The following is a 27469-nucleotide window of genomic DNA, read 5'->3' on the forward strand; positions in this document are numbered from 1 at the left end:
ACTCGGAGGGCCTAGTTGGAGTCCTAGAAATTCTACACTGCTGATCTAGCTTCCTGCTAATGCACCTTTAACCAGTGCTAATGGCCCAGGTACTTGGGTTTCTGCCACTCACTCGTGAGACCGAGATGAAGATCCCAGCTTCTGCCTTGCCTAGCCAGCTGTTGGGATTACTAGTGGGTATAAACCAGTAGATTCACTCTGTCTGTCCCTCCTTGCCTTTCAATTAAGTAAATAAAAACTTTTCATATCTACAGAGTCAATCAGAGACAGAAGGAGTTTCCATCTGTTGGTTTACACCCCAAGTGGCCACAACAGCCAGAGCTGAGCTGATCTGGAGCCAGGAGGGGCCAGGAGCCTCTTCTGGGGCTCCTACGTTGCTGCAGGGTCCCAAGGCTTTGGGCCGTTCTCTACTGCTTTTCCGGGCCACACGTGGGGAGCTGGATGGGAAGTGGAGCTGTCAAGACAGGAGTAGGAACCAATCCCACATGAGATCCCGCTGTTTGCAAGGGGTAGGATTAGCTAATTAAGCCATAGTGCCAAGCCCGGTAATTTTTCTTTTCCTTTAAGTTTCATTTACTTATTTGAAAGTCAGAGTTATACAGTGGGAGAAACAGATCTTCCACCTGCTGGTTCACTCTCAAATGCTCACAAACAGTCAGGGATGAGCTAGCTTCCAGTCAGGAGCTGGCAACTCAATCCAATTCTCCAACATACTTAACACGAGTTAAGTGCTTGTTATGCTGTCCTCCAGATTGTATTGGGAGCAAGCTGGAATTGGAAGCAGAGCCAGGTGTGGAACCCAGGCACTCTGATTCAGGATAGAGGTGGCCCGAGCAGCAGCTTCACTGCTGGCTAATACATTACTTCCCTAAATAAACATTTTTAGAATGAAAGAGTAAAACAGAATAACAAAGGAACATATAGGGTGGCTCTACAACATGGGGTTTAGAAATCCTTTCACCTACTTTTTCATAAGATAAAATAAAAGACAGGAAATGCTCTGGCTTCTCTAGCTGAAGCATTCTCCTGGGCACTTCTAACAAAAAACCACTATCAATGAGGCAAAAATTGACTTTCAGCTTATTCAAGATAAGTAAGGGGGACAGTGCTATGGTAAAGACATCGTCTTTGACACAGCATCTCATACTGGTGCCACTTCATGATCCAGCTCCCTGCTTATTGGGAAAGCTGTGGAGGATGATCCAAATGCTGGTCCTCCACCCCCATGTCGGAGACCCAGAGGAGGGACCTGGGTCCTGGCTTCACATCCGCCTAGCCCCAGCCACTGCAGCCATCTGGGGAGTGAACCAGTAGGTGCAGATTTGTGAGTTTCTCTGTGTTTGTAACTCTGCCTTTCAAATAAAATAAATACTTCTTTTTTAAAAAAAGATAATAATTCACAATCTCAAAATCAAGTTAGAAGTTATCATGAAGTACCCTTGATTGTGCCAGCAGGAGGCCTACAGTGCTGAAATTTTGAGACATGTGAACAATACATTGTTTTATGGAAACATTTTCCAAGACTCATTTCCAAATTCAACTTCATGGTCTTTTTTTTTTTTTTCTCCCGCTAAAGGGCAAAACACTAACCTGTTTCCAAGCTCTTCAGTAATATTTTGGCACAGATAATCCAGTAGAGAGAGTTGTTTATATAGAATACAGCTATGGTTAGTAACAGGGCACCCCAACCTGCCCCTCTTTCTAAGCTCTTAACCTATAGATGAGGACCCAGCTACCCACATTTAATTCTTACCAGATGGCTGCTTTCCTGCAGCTCAAAGACTCAACCTCCAACGCAACTAAGACAACAAACAACCCGAAGAGCAACAGTTAAGCTCACATTTATGAAAGGCAAAGAGGCTGAGATCATCAAAATAGGGAGCAAGAGGAAAACTCACTCCCCAACCTCCCCCCCCCGCCCTCCCCTAAATCACTCGCTACCTCTGGCAAATTCTCAAGGTTGGGGTGACAGGACTGCCAGTGCCTGCCAAGTAACAGGTGCTCAGTAAATAATAATGGCATGATTGAAGAAACGTCTGCACCTTGGGAAAGCCCACTAAGGCCACAGCCGGTCCCAGTGCAAGCCAGCTTTCGCAGGAACAATGCTGGAAACTCTAGCTCAAGCCCTATCTATCATTTCCTAGCCTGTGACCTCGGCTGCATATTTAAACTCTCTCCACGTGAGGTTCCCCACCTGGGAAAACAGAGTTAGCCAGTGGTGTTGCTGAAGAGGCATTTGGCATTCTCAGCACAGAAGGCCCCCAGGGGCTGCCTCTGGTTCTGATTGCTGCGGTGCCACTGCCTCCTGCCCACTGGGCTCTGGATTTGGAAGCGGAATGTCAAACTGATGACAGCTCCCATACAGGACCTCAGCCCCCTTGCTTCCTAATGAAGGACTAATGATTTTGTCTGCCATTTCTCAGTCCTTCCTGCATAAAGCCCAGCCCTCATACACAGCCCACGAGCAGCAGAGACAGCGTCTTTGGCACCCACTCCCCTATTTAGATCTTCCTTGAGCATCCTGCCCAGCTGCTGCTAGCCTGGACACCTCGGGTCATGCTCCCCAAGTCTGCAATGTTGGGGACTCCCGGAGCCATCAGAGAAGGCTGCTGACAACACCTCCTTCCTTCCTCACTGATCTGAGGGGACCCAGATTTCTAGAACAAACACTCTGCCTTTCCGCCCTCAAGTACTGCGCCGTCCAGAGAAACAGCACTAGAGTGTACTGACGCAATGGACTGTCTCCAAAGTGAAGTCACTGGCTTCCAAGGTAAAACTAGAGTTTCCTCCCAAACTGTAGCTAGGAAGTTTGGGGACAAACATTTATCTTCAGAGGCCTACCTAAATTGCCCCTTCAGTGTCAACAATTAAACAATTCATCTGGCTTTGAGGACCTGCAAGAGTGTGGCTGAACACCCATATATCCTAACAGAGTGAATACCAGCAGCCAAGGCTGTCAAACAGAGGCGTTCGCAGCTGCCAAGGTACTTGCTGTCCTCAACTTGGCTCCAGTTTGTTTACCAGTCTTGGAAAATTCTCCCGCCAGCTCTGGGCCAAACCACATCCCCATCTCAGACCCCTCCAAACTCTCACCTCCAAAAAGCAGTGCCAGGTTAGCCCACCTGGCTTCAATTACTCCACCAAGCAATACCCCCCTCCCCGCCATCCCCGCTCAATCCAGCCCCGCCCCGGCCCAACTCCATCCCACATGACTGATTACTTAGGACGTGTTCACCTCAGCCCAGCTGCAGCTGATTAACTATTTGGTTAGGATTCTAGCATGTGTGCTCAGGGCAGTGCTACGTTTCTAGGGTTCTGTCCTTTCTGATACAGGTGTTGCTGTTTGTCCCTGAACCATCCAGCAGTGGCTCATGACACCCGGGCGCTTCTGCACTCGTCATTCCCAGAATGGTTGGCCCTGGTGCGCAATCCCCTGAAGGCTGCCCAGCTGACTGTTCAACTCCTGGTTCTCGTTTAGGTTGGGCGGGGCCTAAATGAGATGATTAACTGAAATGATTAGTTCATCTAATTGCCTGTATTTCAATAAATAACAGAGAAAGATTGTTGTGTGTATTCTCTCCCAACGGAATGGCAGCTCTGGAAAATCCTGAAACTTTCACTCAACAAGGCCATCACATTTAAGCAATGAAATTCAAAAGCATTTTCCCCCAAGTATTTACAGGTCAGCTCTGTCCTCAGATCTGTAAATCCTATTTAACCCAGGTTGCTTTTTTTTGTAATAATACATCACAAACGCCTTAATTTATAATCAGCTTACCCACCGTATGCTGCAGGTTTATTTAAGGGTATTTTCTAGTTCAAAAATTCCAGGATCACTTTTTGACTAAGTCTCAATTGACTTTTTTTTTTTTTACTAAATTCTAATTACGCTGTTTTTCATATGAAAGGTCTGGACTAACTGAATTAAATATATCTTTCATTTCCAATGTAGACTGAAAAAAAAACTCAAAGAACTGAAAAAAATATATAGTTCAGTCTCCTCAATGTCTTCATGTGGGTGCTGGTTTGCACTCTCACCTGCTCCACTTCCCATCAGGCTCCCTGTTAATGTACCTGGGAAAGCAGCAGAGGATGGCCCAACCCTGGCCATTACAGTCCCTTGGGGAATGAAACAACAAATGGAAGATTTCTCTCCGTATCTCTCTACCTCTCTCTCCATAACTCTGTCTTTGAAACAAATAAATCTTTTTTTTTTTTTTAAAGACATGCCACGTGGAGGGCTAAATCCTTTAGGATTAAAATTCGCAATCAAGGGCTATATCCTAGAGCTTGAAACCTTGATTTCAGAAACAGAGTTGCCAATATCTATAACCAGATTTACCCTAAAATAGAATTTTCATAAGAAATTTCCAAATACAGCATTTCTAAAACACAACATATTTGCTACAGCCAAATCAGTGCAACAAAAACATTTCACAAATAATTGAGCATTTGCTATGTACTGGGCACTCTGATTGCTGGAGATGTCAGCAAACAAAATCTTTATTCTCGTGGATACACGAGTGGGAGGGACAGACAATCAACATGCCGACATGCAGATACCAGGTGCGACAGCAGGGTTTGGCTTTGAGTAAAACAGTCTCAGCAGAGTGGTGAGCTATGCCTGAGTGCCATGGGGCAGTCAATGAGGACCCCTCAGCAGAGGCAAGGGCACAGCAGGGACTGGGGCAAGGGAAGGGAAGCCTGCAAGTGCCCGGGCAAAGTGTCCACACACAAAGGGAAGAGTGCCTGCACAGGACAAGGGGACAGGCCATCAGAGCCAACCACTGGGTACAGGGAGCAGCATGATAGCGGAAGGACAGGGACTGAAAGATCATTTAAGGTTCTGGAAGCTACTGGGGATTTTATTCCAAATGTAATGAGAAACTACTACAAGAAGCTGAGCTGAAGTTCATGACCAGGCTCAGGTTTTTAAAGGGTGGTGCTGGCTTCTATGCAGAGAATAGATCTTATTCACTCCTAGTGATTGTGGCTAGCATTCCCTAAGTGCTGATCATATTCCATGCACAGTTCTAAGCACCTGTCACATTGTCACGGTGCAACTGTCACAGCAATCCCATCAAGTAGAAGCTCTTAATATTCTCCCACAAGGGCAATATGGCATAGAGAAGTTCACTTATCCAAAATCTCCCAGCTCAGAAGGAGGGGAGCCAGGTTTCCACGGCAGGCACGCACCCCAGACCCTGCACCCTTGGGAGGGATGGGCCTGGGGGAGCAGTGCCCTGCAAGTGAACATATAATGGTGGCTTGGCCCAAAAGTGGTGGGAGGATTCAGAATATGTTCCTATGGAAGAACAAAAGGGATTGGATGACACCTGAGAAAACAGGAAGTTGTGGATAAAGTCAAGGGTTTGGACTTCAGCAACAGGGTAGTAGTGTCCATTTACACAGATCAAGAACTCTGGGAGTGCCCACACTAGGTCTGCATGGAACTCAAGACACTCTCCCATCTTGCATTATATACGGTATATTCATTCCCAGGGGTTTCAAACAACAGAAACACAACCTTTCACAAGGCTGGAGCCACAAGCCCAAAATCATCGGTAGTGAAGAGCTTTATTTACACAGCTTATAGAAAAACGGAATTAAAAGATAAACTTATTTTGATGCAAAAAAAGAAATCTGAAATCCAGGCATGGTGTTTTCATGATGCGCATTTTCCATGTACATTCTGAAGATCCTGTGTTGCTGGACCAAAATCAAGGCGTCAGCAGATTGTTCCTCGCTTCTTCCTGCTGCGCGGGGCTGCTTGGAATTCCTTTGTCTCCTGATTCTCGCTGCCTGCACCCCAAGCCCCTTTGGCCAATTCCCCGTCCTCCAGGGTCACACACTGCTGTCCCTCTTAGCTACTTTGTGAAACCTGCCTTTTCAAAGGATACACAGGAGATGGCATTTAGGGGCCACTCAGATAATCCAGGATAATCCCTTCATCCAAAATTTCTTGCTTTAATCCCATCTGCAAAGACTTTCCACATAAGGTTTTTAGGAGGTCAGGATGTAGATGCATCTGTGCAGGCCATCATTTAAAAATTTATTTTACTTCAAAGTTATAGTTAACAGAGATAAAGGGAGAGATACAGAGATTAAAAGAGAGAGAGAGAGACCAACTGATGGGCCACTCCCCAAATGGCTACAATGGCCAGAACTAGGCTGGTCAGAGACTAAGAACTAACAGGCCAGAGCTGCTTTCTGGGTCTCCCACAGGAGTTCAAGGGTCCAAAGCCTTGGGCCATCCTTTGCTGCCATCGCAGGCCATCAGCAGGGAGCTGGATCAAAGATGGAGAACCTGAGTCTCACACTGGTGCTCATATGAGGAACCAGCACCACAGGTGAAGGGTTAGTTTGCTATACCACCGCACCACCAGGGTCGTCATTCAACCTATCATAAGAATAGTCATGGCATGGTAGGTTAAGCCTTTGCCTGCAGTGCTGGCATTGCATATAGGCGCCAGTTCAAGCCTGGGATGTTCCACTTCTGATCTAGCTCCCAACTAATGTGCCTGGGAAAGGAGCACAGGATGACGCAAGACTACGGGTACCTGCGTCCATGTTGGAGAGCTGGAAGAAGTTCCAGATTCTAGGCTTCACATCTGGGGAGTGATCTAATAGATGGAAGCTCTCCCTCTCTCTCTTTCCTTCTCTGTAAATCTGCCTTTCAAATAAAAAAAAATTTTTCAAAAAAATCTTTAAAAATAGAATAACAAGATACCAGATGTGGATAAAGAGTTGGCAACACTTTCCACTCTTTTACATCAGCATGTAAGCTCCATTTTTGATCCAGCTTCCTACAGAGTCTTCTTTTAGCTCTCTGAATTCTGCAATCTTTTTAATCTGACAGGACAATAGGCCAACCATAATACATGTCAGCTTGCATACTGGAATGGAAAAAAATGTTAAATAGCTGATAGCAAAAGGTATTTGGAGGATTCCCTGAGAGCAGGGGCTCTTATAAACCGGGCCTCCTTTTAGGCATGGGCACTAAGGAAGCTATTCCTATGGGGCAGTTGCCTGTTGGCTTCTGAGAGCAGAAAAGCACGCATTCTCTCTCCTCCTCCCCTCCCCTCTCTCACTTCTCCTCCCCTCCCCTCCCCTTCCCTCCCCTCCTCTCCTCTCCTCTCCTCAACACCTGGAAGAGCAGAATTAGTTTCTCTCTGTGTCGCTCTCTCCCTTTCCCTTCCTCCCTCCCCCTCCGTCCCTCTCCCTCTTCCTCTCTCTCTCTCTCTCTCCCCTACTGACACCTGAGCCATCACCTGCAGAGCCCCCTCAGAAATAACTGAAATGTAGATGGTCACAAGCACCCAGAACAGGGAAGGAGTCTCCCATTCTATATCCTGTGTTCCTTGGGCTGAATGCTTATTTGAATTCAAGAAGACTCCTGTATGTGTTTGTTGCCACATGAATTAAATATTCTAATAAGCTAATTAAATAAGCTAATTACTTCCATTTCTTCCTTCCCTGCAACTGGCAGCAGCAGGAACAAAGAGCAGAACCTTTGTCCCAGCTGTTCACCTTCGGGTGGTCTTCATATGCAGCAGAATGGCTAAAAGGGGTGGGGGGATGGAGGGCAGGAAACCTTAAAAATAAAAATCATCCAAGTTCCAACACTGAGCGGACAGATCCCTGAGGGAGGAAAGGTGTGGCCCCACCAGAGGCTGAGTACCTCCCGCTGCCTCCACGGACCTTCCAGAGCTCCTGCGAAATCCCCAACCCACAGCTCTGCTGCACATGTGCAACTGGCCTCATTACTCAGAGCCAAGATAAAGGATAAATCTTTATGAGTACCGTAAGTATGAGTCATAAAAAATAGGAAACACATGTAGGACATATACCCGGTAACAGTACCAAGGCAGGGAAAGTGTGTAGGAAATGTGCGTAAGAACACACGACCAAACACCACTGCAAATTATCCCTGCATGCATGCTGCTCCAACACACACACACACTCACACACACACACACACACATTCCTAATTAAGGAACCACATCATGCTGGTTAGTAATTAACATAGGTCATTTCCATATTTGGAAATAGACTTTTTTTTAATGAAAATGAGAACTGAATCAAGAAAAAAGTTAACTGGGAGTAGGGCTGTGTAAGATTTTATGATTTGGGAAACTTGAATAGCTTCCAACTAAAACACTAAGAATTAAATTTTAACAGCATTAAAAATGAATAAGATTCTTTCAGGAAAAAAATTATTGTTCACAGTGCTAACACTACCATGTCATCAAGATTCCTGCTGACTTACCCGTCAGTGGCAATAGCGGGAAAAGCAGGAAACACAACCAACCAGCTCCACATGCACACTCAACACACCAGGAGCCAGAAAGGGCTAACTCTGGCCTGCGGATGCCCAGGCTCAGCAGAAAGAACTCATGGCATGGATGAGGCAGAGCCTTCCAGGGTCAGCTGCACCAGGTGAAAAGCCAGGGGGTGCTCAGGATATAAAGACTGGTCCCAGGTTCATAAAAGTCCCTTGAGGCTGTATGAGTGGAGCTAAATGCAACAGCAGTTTCTTTGTTTTTAAAGGAAGACTCCCCACATGACCAGTCAAGGAGGCAGTCCAGGAAATGGGTCCTCCTCCCATGGACCTGTGGCCCCTCTGCGCTTCCCCCTGCAGAAGCTACTGGATCCAAGGCAAGCCTTGACTGCATGTCTGTCTCCTGGAATTAGGAGGACAAAGCAGTGTAGCCCCATGACATTTATCTAAGATGCTAAGGAAAGTCATGCTTTTAAAAAGCTGTTTTAAGGCAGAAGTCTTTCTACCTTAAAAAAAATAATGAAACACAGGTCCCTGAAGGCCTCAGAAACAGAGAGAGAGCAGAGCAGCACAATAGCATCCCCTCTGGACAGCAACAACTTCTCTTTGTTCCTCTCATACACCCACATCCTAGGAGTGAGGCCACACTGATGGAGGAGGGGGGCTCACCTCCTAAGAACACACCAGCATTCATTTTCATCCTTGCACAGGTATTACGGTCCCAAACCCATGTAAGTCCAGTCTGTAGGCACACAGAACTTTCAGAGACACAACACCAATTTACTGTAGTCAGTTCTGAAAGAAATCATTGGCACAGGTATGTGCAGCAAGAGAGTAGAGACCCCATGAAGGTACAATGTGACATTTGAGCTTCAGGCAAGAGGGAGGCTATGGCGAGGAACCTGGACCCGGAGCTGCCTTGGTGCCTGGATCATGGTTAGACCTGCTTACGTCAAATACAGTCCTCCTGCAGAGGATGCCAAGGACGCCTAATAGTGTGCTGCTTTTCCTCCCAGAGACATCCAGTTCTCCATCCAGGTGAAGATTTCTGTGGTTCCGGTTAAAAAAAAATGCCATAAGCATAAAGCCCTACTGTAGCACTCCTTGGACCAGAACCAAGACAGAACCACAGAACTGGGGACTTCCAGGAACTGCACAGCTATTTCAGCACTGATTTTGCACTCTTAACTCGGGAGCACAGCCACAGCCAGCTCCTGCCAGTTGCCTACCAAGAGCTGATGATCAACTGGTAAGAACTGATGCATCACTTCAAAAAAGGTAAATTCCGTTCTTTCCCATTTCAAAGGGCTAGCTAGCATTTGAGCCTTCATATATAAGCCTTTTACACAAGACCAGGGAGCGTGGGCAGATGAATTCAGTTTGTCTCCAGTTGAGCTGAGGTGCCCCAGCAGGCTTCAAGACAAGCACGGGCATACACGTGTGGCGTGAGCCGAGCAGCAGGTCTTCCCGACACAGCTTGCACTGCCTGTGTCTTTAAGCCCAGACCCTCATAAATGGCTCGCTTCTGCTGGACACCATGCTCTAAATAAACAGACTCTTCTGGCCGACACACAACTTCCTGCAGGGTTCTGGTGGGTAAAGCTTGCAAAGGCTGCCAAATCCAATGACCAGCAACTTTTGAGCTGACTTAGAAAACAAGCTACAAAGACTTGAGTCCAGAGTAAACAAAGGAAAGAGCCACATTAAACAGGGAACAAATTACTATATCGGCAGGGATATTTTAAGTACTCACGGAGCGAGAAAACAACATTTTTAAAAATCAAGCTTTTAGGTGTTTAACAGGACACGGTAGAGTAAAATACCTTCTTTCAATTGGAGAAATCAATGGTAATTAATTGCAGCCATACTCAGAATTGGCTGGGAGTCACTCTCTACAGCAGGAGGACAGATTATGCTCAATGGTCCAACTTCAAACCCAGCTCAGATCATATGAGCTGCCCAAGGGAGCAGCACAGAGCTGAAAACCGTTTATAGCATTCTGCCCAGCTGAGGGAAAGGGCCAACTAGTTTACTAGCAGATGACTAACGCACTTCAGAGAGAGAGTCACAAAGCTTCAAAAGAGGGCTAGGGGAAGGACTGACACAGAGATCTACAGAGTTGGAAATGAACTTTAAGATCAATTAAAGCCGATGTCACCAAGGGGAAAATCGAAGTGACAATACAGAGAGTAGGGACTTAACAGACTAGGTACCACATTTACAGATACGGTGCAAATCAAACAAAAATGCACTGAGAACGGTTCTCAATCATAAGAAACTAACATCCCATGTGCCACACACAAATGCAAGGTGCATAACGCAGAAGAGCTCAAGACCTGGTTCCCACCCTAAAGAAATCCAATCACCTGGGTAGGCATTTGGTGCAGCAATTAAGACAAACTCATCCCATATGTGGACAAGTTCCAGCTCCACTTCTGACCCAGCTTCCTGCTCATGTGTAACTGGAAGGCAGCAGGTGATGGCTCAAGGACTTGGGTCCCTGCCACGTACATGGAACACACAAAGCTGGCCCTGCCCCTGCTGTTGCAGAAATTTGGGAGAGTAAACCAGAAGATACAAGATTTCTTTGTGTCTGTCTCTACCGTTCAAACAAACAAGCATGCATTTTAAAAATTAGTCCAGATTCAGTTAGCAGATACAAAAGAAAATATGAAATTCCATTCTCTGGGGAGGCACAGACTGCAAGGGTGAGAGCAACCTTTAGAAAAGAAGAAGAAGGAAGAGAGTACAGGAATCAGAAAGTTAAGACCATCACTGGGGCTGGCCTGATGGCTCAGTGGCTAAATCCTCGCTTTTGCACATGCCAGGATCTCATGTGGCCACCAGTTCTTATCCCAGCTGCTCCATGTCCCATCCAGCTTCCTCCTTGTGGCCTGGGAAAGCAGTAAAGGATTGCCCAAAGCCTTGGGAGCCTGAACCACCCTGCGTCACTCCCCGCACACCCACTGCAGGGGAGGCCGGGAAGAAGCTTCTGGCTTCGATTGGCTCAGTTCCGGCCATTGTGGCCACTTGGGGAGTGAACCACTGGAAGAAAGATCTTTGTCTCTGTTTCTTCTTCTTTCTGTGGATCTGCCTTTCCAATAAAAATACATAAATAAATCATTTTTAAAAAAGCCTTCAGCATGGGCTTCTATCAAGGCAAGGATTCAGAGTGGAGAAAGAAGTTCAACAGGACTGTGAGTTTAGCTGCTAAGTCAGATGGAGGCTCTACAAACTGCGTTTGGCATAACTAAGGCTTTTAGATGCAGGGTCTCCTGCTCTATGTACGCCTTACCAAAGACTAATCACAGGAGTGGGCGCACAGCCTCACATGTGCAGCCTTCCTAGTCTCTTCTTCCACTTTTGGGCCCCAGTCTGCCCCACCATTGGCTTGCAAACTCTATCTGCAAAGAGCCCAAGAGTAAATATTTAAGGCTCTGTGGGCCACACAGGTCGCTGTCACACTCCACTCTGCCACTGAAGTGAGAAAGCAGCCACAATCTATAAACAAATGAGTATGGCTTGGTCCCAATACAACTTAATTTATGAAAACAGGCCATTAGACTGATGGATAAATAAAATGGGGTAGAAGCAGACAACGGGATACTATTTGAGAACAAAAAGGAACAAAATAACAGACATGTGCTTCAACATAGATGACCTCAAATACACTCTTCTAAGAAGCCAAGCACCAAAGACCACATATTGTTCCACTCCATTTCTGCGACTGTCCAGAACGGGCAGATCTGGAAAGTAGATTAGTAGTTGCAGTGGAATAGGCAAGTGACACGCAGCGAATCAGCGATGACTTTTAACGGGTGCAAGGTTTCACTCTGAGGTAGTGAAAAGTGTTCTAAACTCAAACTACTGGGCCTGCATCTGGCCTGGCAGTGAAAACACAAGCTAAGATGCCTTCACTCCATATCAAACTCTCTCTCTGGATTCGATTCATGGTTTTGGCTCCCAAATCCAGCCTCCCACCAAGGCAGACCCTGAGGCCCACCACACAGCTCAAACTGATGGGATCCCATCACCAGTGTGGGAGGCCTACACTGAGCTCTTGTGTGTGTATGTGTGTGTGTGTGTGTGTGTGTTTTGTAACATTCATTTTTATTTAAAGCAGAAGTATAGAGAGAAAGAGAGAGGTCCTGGTCCTCTGTCTGCTGATTCACTTCCTAAAGGGCTGCAACAGCCACTGGAGCAAGGCTGATCCAAAACCAGAAGCCTAGAGCTTCCTCCAAGTCTTCTACCAGGTAAAGAGGCCCAAGAACTTGAGCCATCCTCCACTGCTTTCTCAAGCCATAAGCAGGGAGCCGATTGAAAATAGAGCAGCCAGGACACAAGCCAATGCCTCCTTAGGAGATGTTGGCACTGCAGGTGGAGGCTTAGCTTGCTACACCATGGCGCCAGCCCATGGATTGAGTTCTTGGGACCCCAGCCCTGGCACTGCGAGCAATTGGGGATGTGAAGATGTCTCTTTGCCTCTCAAATAATAATAAAATAACAAACATTTAAATTCAGATTATGATACTCATTGCACTATTTCTTTTATATATATATTTACATATGACTTACACACTTCAAATGGTAAACTTCATGATGTGTAAATTAAATCTCAACAAAGCTATTTTAAAACAGGCAGCAGACAGAACTTGGTGCGAAGGCCATAGTTTGTCACCGTGCGATCTGTGTGCCAGATACACAGAGCAACCTTCATCTACACTTAGCATCTGCTTTTCCTTCTGTGGATACTGAGGCCTCCTGTCATTCTACCCAGTACTATCTGCTAGACTCAGAAGCCCCCATCACTCTTTTTCTTGGACTCCTTGCATCACTTCCACACAGAATTACCAGTCCCTTTGTTGTATTTCTGTGACACTTTGGGAATATAGTTATCATTATTTATCATATTTCATTATAATTATCTCCCCTAATCCCAAAAGGTGAGGAATACATATCAGGGTAAAGATCTAATTCTATGTCTAGCTGGCATAACATTAGATTCGTAGTAAACAACACACTGAACTGATCTCACAGCATTAATGGGAGAAGACTGGTTTTGTGGAGTGGTTTACTGCCTGGAGAAAACAAATCAGAGCCTACCGCAGAAGCTGCCAGTTCCAACAGACCAGTTAAGGAGACTACAGCTAACTGGAGAGGAACAGACAAAGTCAAGGGAACAGCAGGGAAATACAATAAAACTTGGGATAGGAAAGGGGTGGGTAAATTCCAGTGGTTCTAAGTTCTGAGATGGACAGGACAGAAGATCTCTTTAGGCTAAAGTGTGTTTCTGGGTATGTTTACTGTATTTTAGTAAGATATGTCCAAATAAAGCAGCACTGCAGTCAGGTTAGTAGAGCTGGCTTGGGGGAAGGCTCTTAAACTCAACTTTAAAATAACAAAAGCACTAGTCAACATTTCATATTTACCCTGCCTGGCATTACACAGGGAAGTTCCTAAGGTTTTCATTTCCAGCCCAACACAGTAGCCTAGTGGCTAAATCCTTGCCTTGCATGCACTGGGATCCCATGTGGGAACCAGTTCATATCCCAGGTACTTCACTTCCCTTCTAGCTCCCTGCCAGTGGCCTGGGAAAGCAGTAGAGAATGGCCCAAAGCGTTGGGACCCTGCACCTGCATGGCAGACCCAGAAGAGGCTCCCTGGCTCCTGGATTTACATTAGATCAGCTCAGCTCCAGCTGTTGCAGCCACTTTAGGAGTAAACCAGTGGATAGAGGATCTTTCTCACTATCTCTCCTTCTCTTTGTGGATCTGCCTTTCCAATAAAAATAAATGGATCTTTAGGGAAAAAAAAAGAAGTCTCCATTTCACAGGTAAGGCAATTGAGATTTCCAGCGTTAAGACATTATACGGCTGCCATCTGCAATGTGCAGGTTCCAGTTCTGGGTGTTCCACTTCCATTCCAACCTGTCTGCTAATGCACCCAGGGAAACAAAGGAGGATGGCTAAAGTTCTTGGGTCCCTGCACCCACTTGGGAGACAAAGAAGAAGCCCCTGGCTCCTGATTTCAGACCAATCCAGCTTTGACCACTGGGGACATGTGAGGAGAGAACCAGAGGATGGAAGATTTATCTTTCTCCCTCTCTCTGCCTCTCCCTCTCTGAATGACTCTTTTAAATAAATAAATAAATAAATAGATAAATAAATAAATAAATAAATAAATAAAAGAACCAGGAAGGGAGAAGAAATTAATAATTCATTAATTCACCCAGGACCAAAGCCTTGGAAAGTGATGGAACTGAGATCAGTCCACACAATTAACTGAGATTAACCCACACACTGCTCTAGGGCCCATCCCTGGTACCCGGGAGCCTGGGGTGGGACGCAGGGTTGGGGACCTGCAGGCTCCTGACTGCAGTCGCACTGGAGAAGTGTGTGAAGTGTTTTGGGAGCCATTGGCAAGGAGGTGACAACCAAGGCCTGAAGAACAGACAAGGCCACCTCAGGGAGAAGAGGCAGAGGCTGAGAGAGGGCCAAGGTCTTCAGAGACCCTTGAGCAGGAGAGTAGCTGGGAGAGAAGCAGAAACAGGTAGGAAGGGAGGAAAAGCAGGCTGAAGTGATGACCTAAGACCAACAGAGGAGGAAAAGAGAGAGAGAGAGAGATTAGAAAAGAGCCCTCAAGGGAGAGGGGAAGGAATGTAGCAGAAAGAGCTCTTAATTGAAGGACCATAACAAGTGGCTGCTTCACTCCAGCCTGGTACTCTCTGAAGATGGTTAGGATCTAACCGATCCCTGGGTGGCTATCTGGTCCCAGCATGCATGAGGCCTTCAAGTGAACTCCATCAGTAAGACCCAGGGACAAGCTCAAGAGGGCAGAGGTGAGACAGAGAAAGGAAGAAGAGAGAAGGAAGGATCCTGGGTGTTCATCGACTCCAGAAACAGGACAGGAAAAGAAAGGAAGAGAGGTATCCAGAGGCCCTCGGCGGGACCAGGATCCTACCAGTGAAGGGAAGCAAAAATAATTAACACCCATCTAATGGACATAGAAATGTTAAACCAAACAGCCTTGGGGGGGCGGGGGGGGGATACAATTGAAAGAAAGAGAATCAATGCTTCTGCAGAATTAAATATTTAAACCAGAGATATTAGCAGTTGGTTTTCTTTTATTCTCAAACTGTCAAAATAGGGCCCGGCGGTGTGGTAGACTAGCAGCTAAAGTCCTCGCCTTGAATGCGCCAGATCCCATATGGGTGCCAGTTCTAATCCCGGAAGCTCCACTTCCCATCCAGCTCCCTGCTTGTGGCCTGAGAAAGCAGTCGAGGACAGACCAAAGCCTTGGGACCCTGCACCCGTGTGGGAGACCTGGAAGAGGTTCCTGGTTCCTGGCTTCAGATCAGCGCAGCACCGGCCGTTGCACTCACTTGGGGAGTGAATCATCGGACAGAAGATCTTCCTCTCTGTCTCTCCTCTCTGTATATCTGACTTTGTAATAAAAAATAAATAAATCTTTAAAAAAAAACTGTCAAGACAGCAGATACACAACAGAAACATGAATATACAACTTGGATAACACCAAACACACACACACACACACACACAATCCGGCGCAGGCCCAGAACCACATCTGGGGCTCACATTTGTAGATCTAATCCTTACTTTGGTCTACTGCTTTAAAGAGGGAAAAAAAATACTCTGCAAAAAGTTTTAAAAAACAAACAGTCGCATTTTAAAATGTGGATGTTGACCTTGGAAAAACATGTCCTAACAACATTTTCAGGAAGTTAAGACCACTCTTTTTTTTTTTTAAACCAAGAGCAGTCACCATGGCAACCACACTCAGGGTCAGGGCTGTGACCCTAACCTTCATAAAGACGAAACAGCCCACTGGTTGGAAAGCGCTACTGCTGCTCTTATTACTGGACAAATTCTTAAAGGGCAGTCTCTTCTGCATCCTGGGGAAGAGGCAATACTAGGAACAGGTTTATTTCTTTTTTTCAATCTGTCAGCAGGCAGCCAGCAGAAAACAGAACCCAGCATTACCTCATGCTCCAACGGCAGTGTTGAGGCAGGCTCAGTTCCTCCTGCGGGGAAGGGGCCAATCCTCTGCCACGCACAGGATGGCAGAACTGAAGCGAGGGGCAGCCAGCACCCTGCTTGGAACACCGACACTCCTCGACCTCACCCGTGCCCTGACTACGATGGTGTCTAGTCTGATGGCTGTGATTTCTGCTCCCATCTTTTCTAAAACCTCAGCCCTGGCTTTCCGGAGCATGCTTAGCTGAGAGTCAGCCCAAGCCTCACACAGAGCCTCGGCCCAGGGTGTGACGAGTCCAGCTTCACTCACCAGGCCAGTCCCAGCTCTGGCTTGCACTGTCCCTGCTGCCATCTCCTTTCCTCGCTGTCCCTGATCCTGTTCCTCAGGCCTGGACTGGCACCACAATGCCGCTCAGCAGCCTGTCATCATTTTTTAAAAGGATGTATTTGTTTTTATTGAAAAGAAAGGAGAAACAGAGAGATTTTTCATATGATAGTTCATTGCCCAGATAGCCACAATGGCCAGAGCTGGGCCAATCTGAGGCCAGGAGCCAGGAATCTCTTTCTGGCATCCCACATCGTTACGGGGGCCCAAGAACTTGAGCCTTGAGCCATCCTTCACTGCTTTCCCAGGTCATAAGCTGAATCAGAAGTGGAGTGGGTGAGACATAAACCAACATCCATGCGGGATGCCAGAGCTTGCAGGTGGCAGATTAGCTTGATACGCCACTGCTTGCCATCATTTGAAGTCCATCAGGCAGCTTCACATAAGGGATAACTCCTTTTAAAATAATGCAAATTCCCTATTCATCAAGAATCTCCTGTCTTCTGAGAGTCAGATTGAGTTTCCTTTGAAGGCAATAATTTTTACAGCAACACTCAAATGAATAGGAGGAGAGGAAACAGAGAAAGGAATGCCTTTGGAGAAATGTAATGTATTTGGTGGTCTGCGATAAGATGGGAAGTTCAGAAGGACTCTTGTTTGTCACACTGGGGTGATTCCATAATGACCTCCTTCTAAACAAACACCAGGCAGTGCTTATATTTAGAAGGTATTTGTTTAGACGCTGAATTTTGCCAGTATACAGTGTGTTTGTGTGTGTGTGGGGGGGGGTGTTACCCTGACACTTTCTTAGTACCCAAGCCATGTTAAGCTATCTCCAATGTCAACAGCCCTGGAGTTCTCTTCTACATATACAGAGGCCCAGCAGTAGGAAGCTGCTCAAGAACAACAGTAGAGAGAGGGAAGGAATGTAGCTAGTGTGCTCGTGTTCATTTGATATTTCTGTTCACTGATAAGTGCTTTCCAAAAGCCAGCATTAAAACTTTGTAGCAAAAATAAAAAAGAGGAAGAAGCTACCAGCTATCTCCTAATGAGAGACTTAACCAATCAGAAACCACTTCCTAATCTCCAACTAAGGACTTTCTACTCTAATCAATCAAGTATTCTGTCTTCCTTGTGCACTTCTTTTGAAACTCCTTTTGAAAGGTTTGCACATGTGCCCCTTAATGGAGCATCAAACCCCTGGTGGTCCAGTATTGTCTACTTAATGACTCATTGAATGTTTAGATAAAACTCCAAAATTTTAGTACACTTTACAAACAAGAAATGCTTCATTATTTTTTACCAGTAGTGAATAAAGAAACCCATCCATCCCAGCAACCTGCTAAGTCAGTATATATTTTTAAAGATTTTTAAAATTTATTTAAATCATTACAGAAATGAGACAGAGAGAGAGAGGAAAAGAGAGAGAGATACACGGACTAACTCTATATGCTGGTTCACTCTCCAAATAGCCACAACTCAAGAACTGGGCCATACCAAAGCCAGGAGCTTCATCTAGTCTCCCACATGAGTTCAGGTGCCCTTGGACTTGGGCAATCTGCTTCCCTCCCAGGTACACTAGCAGAGAGCTAGATTGCAAGTGGAGCAAACAGAACTGAAACCATCACCCATATGGCATGCCAGCATTGCAGGCAGCAGCTTTACCTGACACCACAACACCAGACCCCTGTGTCTAAATTTTTATAACATCCAGGGAAAAAAAAAAAAAAAAAAAGAAAGTTTCCCCATTGATGAATATTGTGGAAATGTGGGAAAAGTGAGATGTATGGAGCTCTGTCTTCATGATGTTCAGTCCTCAGATGGCTGCTTTCCGGACAGTCAGCACAAAGGTCCCGAGCCAGATGCAAAGTGCCAACGTGGCGCTCCTGTGTCTGTTTCCCTCTTAGCAGGAAGAGTCTCCTACCATGCTGCTCCTCTGTGTAACGGTTAAAACAGACTGGGTTTCCAGCTGAGGATGGATGGATGAGCTGCTCCAGTGAGGGCAATGGAAAGCCTTGTGGGTGGAGGGTTAACAGGAAAACAGGGAAGAACACCAAAGTCTCCTCAGTGGCAGCAGCAGTGCAGGCATTTAGCGTGGGGATTAGCAGCCACATGGAGTGCAACAGCAGAGCCCAGCTCTGCAGTTTATAATTACAGAGGTTTGGTGTGATAATCCCCCATCATGAAGGCAGAAAAAAAGAGCCACTGCCACACAGACCAACCTCAAAACTGCCCTGCAGTCACAAGGGAGGCAGGGAAGAACAAAGGGCTCCCAGGTCCCAAGGAGCCATGGCACCTGGGTACCAAACCCAGACCCTTACACCACCCAGCAGACCTGCTTAGCAGGCTTTGTGGCCCAGAACAAAGCAAAAGAGAGGCTGGGACAAAGTGTGCAAAAGGCCAAGATGCAGGATCACCAGGCCCGGCTAGAACCTGGCTCCCTGCTCACTGTCCCGGCAGCCACCAGGTCTCCCTCTTGGCCGGATGCCTAATTCAGGATCCCGCAGGTACACACAGCAGCCACCACCACCAGAGTTGCCATCATCTTATTTGGGGCCCGAGGGAGCTATCCACAGGCAGGCAGCACAGTTAGCCTTTAGAACATGATGACTTCCTCTCTTTCTCCCAGCTGTGGTCTTCCCTACCTTCAGAAGAAAGGGAGAAACAACCAAGTTCACGCCACATGGTTCTCAGAGAAATACACAGCTAAAGTTATTTGGAGTCACATGCATGATGAACAATGCCACCTGTATGGCCTGCCAAGAAGCTTGGAGCCAAATTTCAAACTCAGAGCTACTATCTGCACTCACCCTTGCAGCTAATGAACCACACCCTTTTATTCTGGTTCTCATCTCTCTGTGTACTCCAAGGGTCTGTCTGCTGTTGGAAGCCCACCCGACGCATTGCCAGGAGTAGGCAGAGCCCAATCCAGGAAAGTGTGGAGGACCATGAGCTTTCTGTTGGGTGATGTTATTAAACCTGGCTCCCTTTCTTTGATAGCGGCGTCCCTGATGCTCACTCCACCCTACAGGGAGCCACTGGGAGCCCATCAGTCACTCCTTTAACAACAAGACACTGCACACATTTAAATATCCCTAGCTCTTATGTACCTATGGAATGGCTACGGATGGCTTACCCTCGGCATAAGTAGCAAGCGACTGGACAGGTGGAACCCAAGAGAGGCAATACCAGATGTTAAAGCTGCTCACCAGAACCAATCAGACACTGATGGCCAACAAAACTGCTGCATTCCAGTAACCAAGGCAGGCCTGCTCCAATGCTAACAGACATCCCTTTGGGGAGCTGCCAGGAGAGAAAGGGGCCGCCTTCCTTCAAAGTCAAATTAGGGCTCCAGGAATGGGTTTCAGGGCCATGAAACGCACAGCACTGTTCCCAGCTGACTCTAAACGGCAACTCCCTTTTGGCAGTTCAACTTCTTCCCCCCTCCTCTGTTGCCACAGAGTCTTTCTCCAGTTTTCTATGCACTTCCCAGGCTGCTATTTCCAAAACCAACGACTGCAAAGGACAGGTGTGGTTTCAGAAGAGAGTTGTAACTATGGGCCCTGCAGGCCTGAAGAGAAGCAAGCAGGCAGGCCTCCGGTGGAGCAGTGCCCCAGCACCGGGGCATTCTCCACATCCTGCCACAAGTGCGCCACTCTGGCGGCCACTGGAAGCAGGGATCCCACTGCAGGTTACCACACACCAGTTTGTCAGCGGACCATGGTGCCAGCTTCCAGGTTGGGCTCTGTCACCTCTTCCAGGCACGGAAGTAGGAATCCTCTCCCAGTACCTGGGAGTTGGGAATTTCATAAAACATTATAGAAGGGAAGACATGGAAAAGATCATAAGCTCAAGTCGACACCATTAACAAGCAGAGGATCAAAAGGGCAGACTTAGCAGTCAGTCATCTTGTATTTACAGAGCACATCATGAAAACCCACCAATGCAGGGGCCAGCACCGTGGCATGGTGCCACAGTGACACCAAAATTCCACATGGGTGTAGGTTCCAGTGGCTGCACCACTTCCAATCCAGTTATTGCTAATGACCTAGGAAAAGCAGTGGAAGATGGCTCACATCCTTGGGCCCTGTAGCCCACAGGGGAGACCTGGATAAAGTTCCTGGCTCCTGGCTTCTGGCTGCACCCTGGTCCAGCCTCAGCCATTGGCCTTCTAGGGAATGAACCAGTAGATAGATCTTTCTGCCTCTTCTCTTCTCTGTTAACTTGATTACCAAATAGATAACAAATAACTAAATAAACACACACACACACACACACACACACACACACACACACACACGCAGCCAGGACAGTGATCAGAGACAAGGTCAATTACAGCTAGCAGCCAGCACAGCCACTGTTTTGTTAGTTTATAAGGGATGGTACTTAACCCTTTCATTTTGCCTTTAGTATGAGACACTACACACAAAGACTGTGTCTGACCACCCCACTCTCCTCCCCTACCACCATCACCAAAATAACAAAAAACAAACAAACAAAAAACAAGGGCAGCTATTATTCTAAGCATCTGTAAACATCAAATTATATTTAGAATGGCTGGCCCGGCACAATAGCCTAGCAGCACCAGGATGCACCTTGCATGCACCAGGATCCCATTTGTGCACCAGTTCTAATCCCTGCATCTCTGCGTCCCATCCAGCTCCCTGCTTGTGGCCTGGGAAAGCAGTCAAGGATGGCCCAAAGCCTTGGGACCCTGCATCCCCATGGCAGACCTGCAAGAGGTTTCTGGCTCTTGACTTCAGACTGACTCATCAACAACCTTTGTGGCCACTTAAGGCTTCTGATGGATGGAGGATCTTCCTCTCTGTATATCTGGCTTTCCAATAAAAATAAGATAAATCTTAGAAAAAAAAGCGACTAGGCTGAGGTAAACTTTATGAACTAATTAGAATGCTAGCAGATTGTCTGATTTTTCTAAAAAGTAACTCTACTACTGGGTGGCCATTGTGGCACAGTGGGTTAAGCCAATGATTGTGATGCCAGCCTCCCACATCACAATGCCTGGGTTCAAGTCCCAGCTATTCTGCTGACAGGCAGGAGAGGATGCCTCAAGTACCGGAGCCCCTGCCATCCCTATGGGGTGCTTAGATGGAATTTGGAGTCCTGATTTTCTCTTGGCCTAGCAGAGGCTATTTGAGCCGTTGGGGGAGTGAGCCAGCACAAGGAACATTTCTCTTTCCCTTTACCTATCTCTCCTACTTTCTCCACTGCTCTCTGCCTTTCAAATAAATAAATAAATCTTTTCTAAAAATAACCTTATTGAAATACAATTCATATGCCATAATGTTCACACATTTAAATGACAGATCAACAGTCATTATTAGGTTCAGAGGTTCGTAACCATCACTACAACTGTCGAGCACGTTTGTGCTCTGCCCCAAAGGAGCTTATAACCATTAGTGGTAACCCAATTCCCTTTTTTCCTCCTCTAACTTTAGTCTGGTTTCCATACATTTGTGTTCAGAACATCTCATATAAATGTACAATAAGAAAAATCTTCATCAAGTCCATGGAAATACATATTATTAAAAAATTATGCATAGATTTCAAAAAATATCTGTACCAAAAAATCTTTTAATTCCATTTTTCCATGAAATCTTTAAGTCCCCTCATGTGCTTTTTGTGTCCCTCTTTTTTTCAAGGGTGATCGCATTGTAGCATCTGTATTTATCTATACTTCATTATTTCTTGCTGCCAAATAATACTGCATTCCTTGGATTTATGACAACTTACTTATCTAACCATCAGATGACAACTATTTGGGTTGTCTGCACTTTTTGACTATTATGGATAATGTTGGCATAAACACGGGCATATGTCTTCATTTCCATCTGACATAACCAGGCGCACACACGCTGGATGCCATGGCTCAAACAATTCACGACAGTTTGCACACATGAAGAGAACTGAAGATATTTAATACTTCTCTCTTTCCATCTTGCCACCCTCCGTAAATAAGCTCTTTTATTCTCTCGTTGCCCTGTCTCTAGAGACTTCCACAGGAACTCTGCATACGTGAAATACTCTGAAGCCGACTACATCCTCAGAACTCGTGTCATCCCTCCAGAGAGTTCCAAGCAATGGTTATCCCGACATTTTGTTTTCACACAGAACTGAGCTACAACCATCTAATTCTTAATCATCTCCCATGAAGGAAGTAATGCAGTTTCCTTCAGCTGCCTATTTTCAGAAATCGCTGACCCCTAATCACACATGGACCATCCAAACATTGAAAGAGGAGAATGCTCTGGTTCTTAATGAGTTTGAGACCTTCCATTGGCACTCTTCTTTTTCTTCCTACAGAACACCTCCAACAGTCCCCTTATGCCAGCTCACTGCACACATCCTCAGGGCAGCCATATTTACGGTGAATCACATTGTGACCTAACGTAATAAATATAAGGGTGGGAGAGTTCAGCTGTCATTCCTAGAGGCATTTGTCTTCCGCTTCAGTAGTCTGATTTGAATCTATTTTCAGTGTCAACAACAGCGCCACACAGTTGAACATCAGGAATGTTTCTGCTGTTGCTTACTTGTGTAACAGCCCAGACTTTCTTCTCAGTTCCTCCGAGAGACGCATATATCAAATGGTAATTACTGCTGTGAAGGAATTGCTGGAGTCAGCAGCACTCTGTAGAACTACACTTCCTCCTCACCTCCTCTCCCTCCCACCAGACCCCCTCTTGCTGAAGAATGAAGGTCACGTGACTGGGATAAAGAGATCTGACCTGCAATGTGTGTTATGGCAACAACAGCAAGCAACCAAGAGAATTAACTTTCATTCCCAATGTAGCTTAAGAGCTTAGGTGATATGATTGAAATAGGCCCACCCTGCATGCCTTCACGGAAATTTGGCCTTCTCTTGCTTCCATACACTTTACACCCTGGCTGTAAGGCCCATCTGGGGGTGTGACCCAGTAGATTAAGGTCTTTCTCTCACTTTCTCTCTCTCTCTGTCATTCCCTCCTTTTTCTGTAAGTTTGATTTTCAAATAAATAAATGGATCTCATTTTTTTAAGATGACATTGTTCAACCACTGTCGCTGCTAAAGACAGAAGCCCCAGGTCAGACAACGCAGAGAGCAATCCATGACTTCACACTCTGCACTCCTGCTTTCGCGCTCTCACCCACACCCATGAGCAACCCTCCGTGCCAGGAACACCAGCTGCACACAGCACCAGCAGGCTGGAGGCTGCAAGTCACACCTACCTCTCTCTGTGGCTGGCTGGGCCCCTGGTCTGCAGCACGCAGGTTAAGGACGTGCACCTCCTGCGGCAGCGTGGTCGTGCCTCGGCTGGCACAGCCTGACAGGACGGTAAAGCTCTCCATCAGTGCCTGCACGGGGTGGGAGGCGTTGACCGGCGACAGCTCACACCGGGTGCTGGGCTCAGGACCTGCCAGGGAAAGCACAGACATGAACCACATGGAAACAGGGACAGGTCCTGCCCCATGCCAACCCAGCAGAGCAGCCATGGTTCCAGAACAAAAGGCCTAACACGGTAACCTCACAATGTCTTTCATTTTGAGATGTATTTGACTTTTTAAATTCCCTTTTAGTTTCCTAGATAAGGCATGCAAAAAGGTACTTCAGAAAGTTGATGGAAAATGCATGCTATAGAAACATTATGCATGGAATTATTTTTTACTTTCACTTAATATCAAAATAGATCTGTTCTTTAATTCAATTTTCCATGAACTTTCTGAAGTTCCTCCATATTCCTCTGGAGGAAGGACACCTTCCACCTGACAGCCAATGTTTAATTCATCCTCCCCTCTTCGGAGAAAGAAGAGAGATTAATGAAATAGATTGCTTAAAGCAGGGCTGGCATTGTGCCTCAACTGGTTAAGCTGGCACCTGCAATGCTGGTATCCCATTTTGGAGTCCCAGTTCAAGTCTAAGCTGCCACACTTCCAATCCAGCTCCCTGTTTATGTGTCTGGAAAGACAGCAGAAGAGAGCCCAAGCATATGGGTCCCACCCACGCGCTCCCATGGAGTTACAGATCTCAAGTGGAGTTACAGAGTCCCAGTTTCAGCCTGACCCAGCCCTGGCTATTGCAACCATTAGGGAAATGAACCAGCAAATGGAAGATTTTTTTTTTCTGTTTCTTCCTCCATCTTTGCTACTCTGCCATTCAAGTAAATAAATAAATCCTTCAAAAAAATTAGTTGCTTCAAGTCCCAAAAATGCTATGCATAAATCACATTAAATATCTAAAGTTACGTGTGAAAGATGTATCATACACAGTCCCTACCTTTTAAGAGCTTCCCTGTAGCAAGCAAAACAAAACCCACTTAGGAACAACGCAAAGCCAATGCAATGAGCAGAGGTAACCAAGGTCAGAGCTAGAATGGTTGGACCAGAGGTTAGAAAAAGGTCCCAGAAAGTGATAGAACACAGCAGAACCCCAAACAGCAAATGCAGAATCACGTCAAACTTGGCCCCTGCCTCCCCACTCCATTCCTCCAATAATACTCAAGCCTTCTGTTCTAAATCCATCCATTACTCTGCCTCTCGACTCCCTAGAGCCCTACTGTCTCCCCAGACAATTACAGCTCATCCCACAAGCAGCTTCTGCTCTCAAGCTTGCCAAACCTTTTCCAAAGCAGGAGGCAGGCTCAACATCACTCAGGTGTGCACAACTGCCGGGTTACTCCAAATGTAAACACCTGCCTACTACCACCATGCTGGAAGGCACTCTCTGCAGCCCTTGAGAAGAGCTGGCCACCAACTAAAGCCAGGGCTCGTGCATGGCTGATGGGGCCCCTTCCAGTCCCTCCAGCCTCAATCTTGCTCATGCCAGCAGCACCAAATGGCTTAAATGTCTCCCAACATGCTACAGTGTTTCTCAGCACCATGTCCTTATTCAAGCTTGGCAACTTTATTCAAATTCCTCCTCCATTCTGACTCCATCCACACAACAACCCAGGCTGAGGGAGTACTCTTCACAATCCTTCCATAGCTTTTCCACCCTGGTCTTCTGCCTTCTATACCCCTAGGGGCCCACCCACCACTGGATACATCTGTCTCTACTCAGTAGAATGTGGCCTCCCCGAAGACCATACATGGCTCATCTTAGTGCCTCGCACCTGCAGGTGCTCAAAAAATTATCTCTGAAGGTGTAGTGGTTTGGCACAGGAATAAGATGCTGCTTAGAAACCTTGAACTCCCTATCATAGTACCTGGGGTCAAATCCCACCTCTGTTTCTGACCTAGCTTTCTGCTATGTCCGCTCTGGGAGGCAGCAGCTGATGGCTCAAGTTCTGGCATCCTTATCATCCCTGTGAGAGACCTGGACTGGGTTTCCAGCTCCTGGCTTCAGTCTGGCCTGGTTGTTGCAGGTGTTTGGGGAATGATGTCTGTCTTTCACATAAATGACTTTTAAAACTTTGTTGAATAAATAAATGCATCATTAAGCACTTTTTAAAAAATGCCCTTCCCTGATCAGTGAATCAGGATCTAGAAGATGTCTAAATCAAAATCTAAATCTAAAATGCTACAAAATTTAAAATGGTCTTAACATTGAAACAAATTTATTTATTTATTTATTTGAAAGGCAGAGCAACAGAGAGAACAGGGGAACAGGAAGCAAAGAGATCTTAAATCTACTGGTTTATTCTTCAAATAGTCACTACAGCTGGGGCTATGCCATGCTGCAGCCAACAGCCTGTAACTCCATCTCCCAAATACTTGAGCCATGATCATCTGACTTCCCAGGTGCAGTAGCAGGAAGTTGAATCAGAAGCAAAACAGCCAGACTCCAATGAACACTCCTATGTGGAGTGCCAGCAGTAGCACAAGTAGCTTAACTCGCTGTGCCACAACACTGGCCCTAGCAACCAGACACATTTTGAGCACTGAAATGATGCTTAAGACACATCAAATTTTCAGATTAGGGAAGCTCAACTCTATTATCCTGATATAGCAAATATCTCCAAATCTGAAAACTTCTGAAATCCAAATTGTATCTGGTCTCATGTGCTTTAGATAAGGGGCATACAACCCAAAAAAGCAACAGACAGCTACAGTTATATGAGGTGCAACCCCACCCCACATCCGCCTCAGCTCTCATACTGTCTGCACAGACAGCCACAGCCATAGCCATGATGAAGGAGGACTGGGGCACATCATCCCCATGCCCTTCTATAAGCTTGGCACTACTAATAGTTGAGGAGACTAGGACTTGACCACGGATTACTAGAAAAGCCACCCTCACCCCCACATGCGACCCACATAAAAATAATGAGTGCCCTCCAATGAATTCCACCTGACTTCTGAATCATAAGGGTACCTCCAGGGTCACAGCCATGATGCAAAGACCTAGGCAGGTCAGAGCCAGCCAAACCTTCCCTCCACCACTGTGCCCTACGCAGACTCCCTGCCTCGTGGGCCAAATCTATTTCAGGACTCAGAGACATTGTCGAGGTTGATAATAGCTATCTGCCGGGAAATGAAGTATGCGCTTTCTCAAGCCATCACTGCCAGCCACTGTATGGCTGGGTCATGTCCAGCTGCCTTCTGAGAAAGCACGCAGTAGTGAGAGAAGCATTCACAACAGCAACGGTAGGAAAACACTGAGTGAGTGAGTGACCCCTGAGGCCAGGGGTGCAGGGACACGCAAGCAGGTGCCCTCCCGTTGGTCTTCCTCCCACTCCCCCAGCTCCAAGTTCTCCCAGAACCCCAGAGAAACTCCCCTGCTCAACTCTGGGGACACAGAGTGACCACGGCCATACACACTAGGAAACTTTCAGAACATCCTGCTGTGAATTTTTAGTCATCACACATTATGCACACATTTTAAAAAGCTTTGTAGTCCCATTTTCGCACACATGTGCAAACTTCTGTCTG

At 46.4% G+C, this 27469-nt stretch overlaps 1 protein-coding gene across 1 annotated transcript in view; it reads right to left on the reverse strand.

The window, feature by feature from the left end:
* The window catches only part of TGFBR3 (transforming growth factor beta receptor 3), a 198771-nt gene that overhangs the window by 94240 nt on the left and 77062 nt on the right, over window positions 1–27469 (reverse strand). Inside the window, exon 3 of the mRNA XM_058659133.1 lies at window positions 23831–24015. Within this exon, the coding sequence (XP_058515116.1) occupies window positions 23831–24015 (185 nt within the window). The remainder of the gene's footprint in view (window positions 1–23830; window positions 24016–27469) is intronic.

The sequence above is a fragment of the Ochotona princeps genome, chromosome 2 (genome assembly GCF_030435755.1).
Source record: "Ochotona princeps isolate mOchPri1 chromosome 2, mOchPri1.hap1, whole genome shotgun sequence".
Classification (NCBI taxonomy): domain Eukaryota; kingdom Metazoa; phylum Chordata; class Mammalia; order Lagomorpha; family Ochotonidae; genus Ochotona; species Ochotona princeps.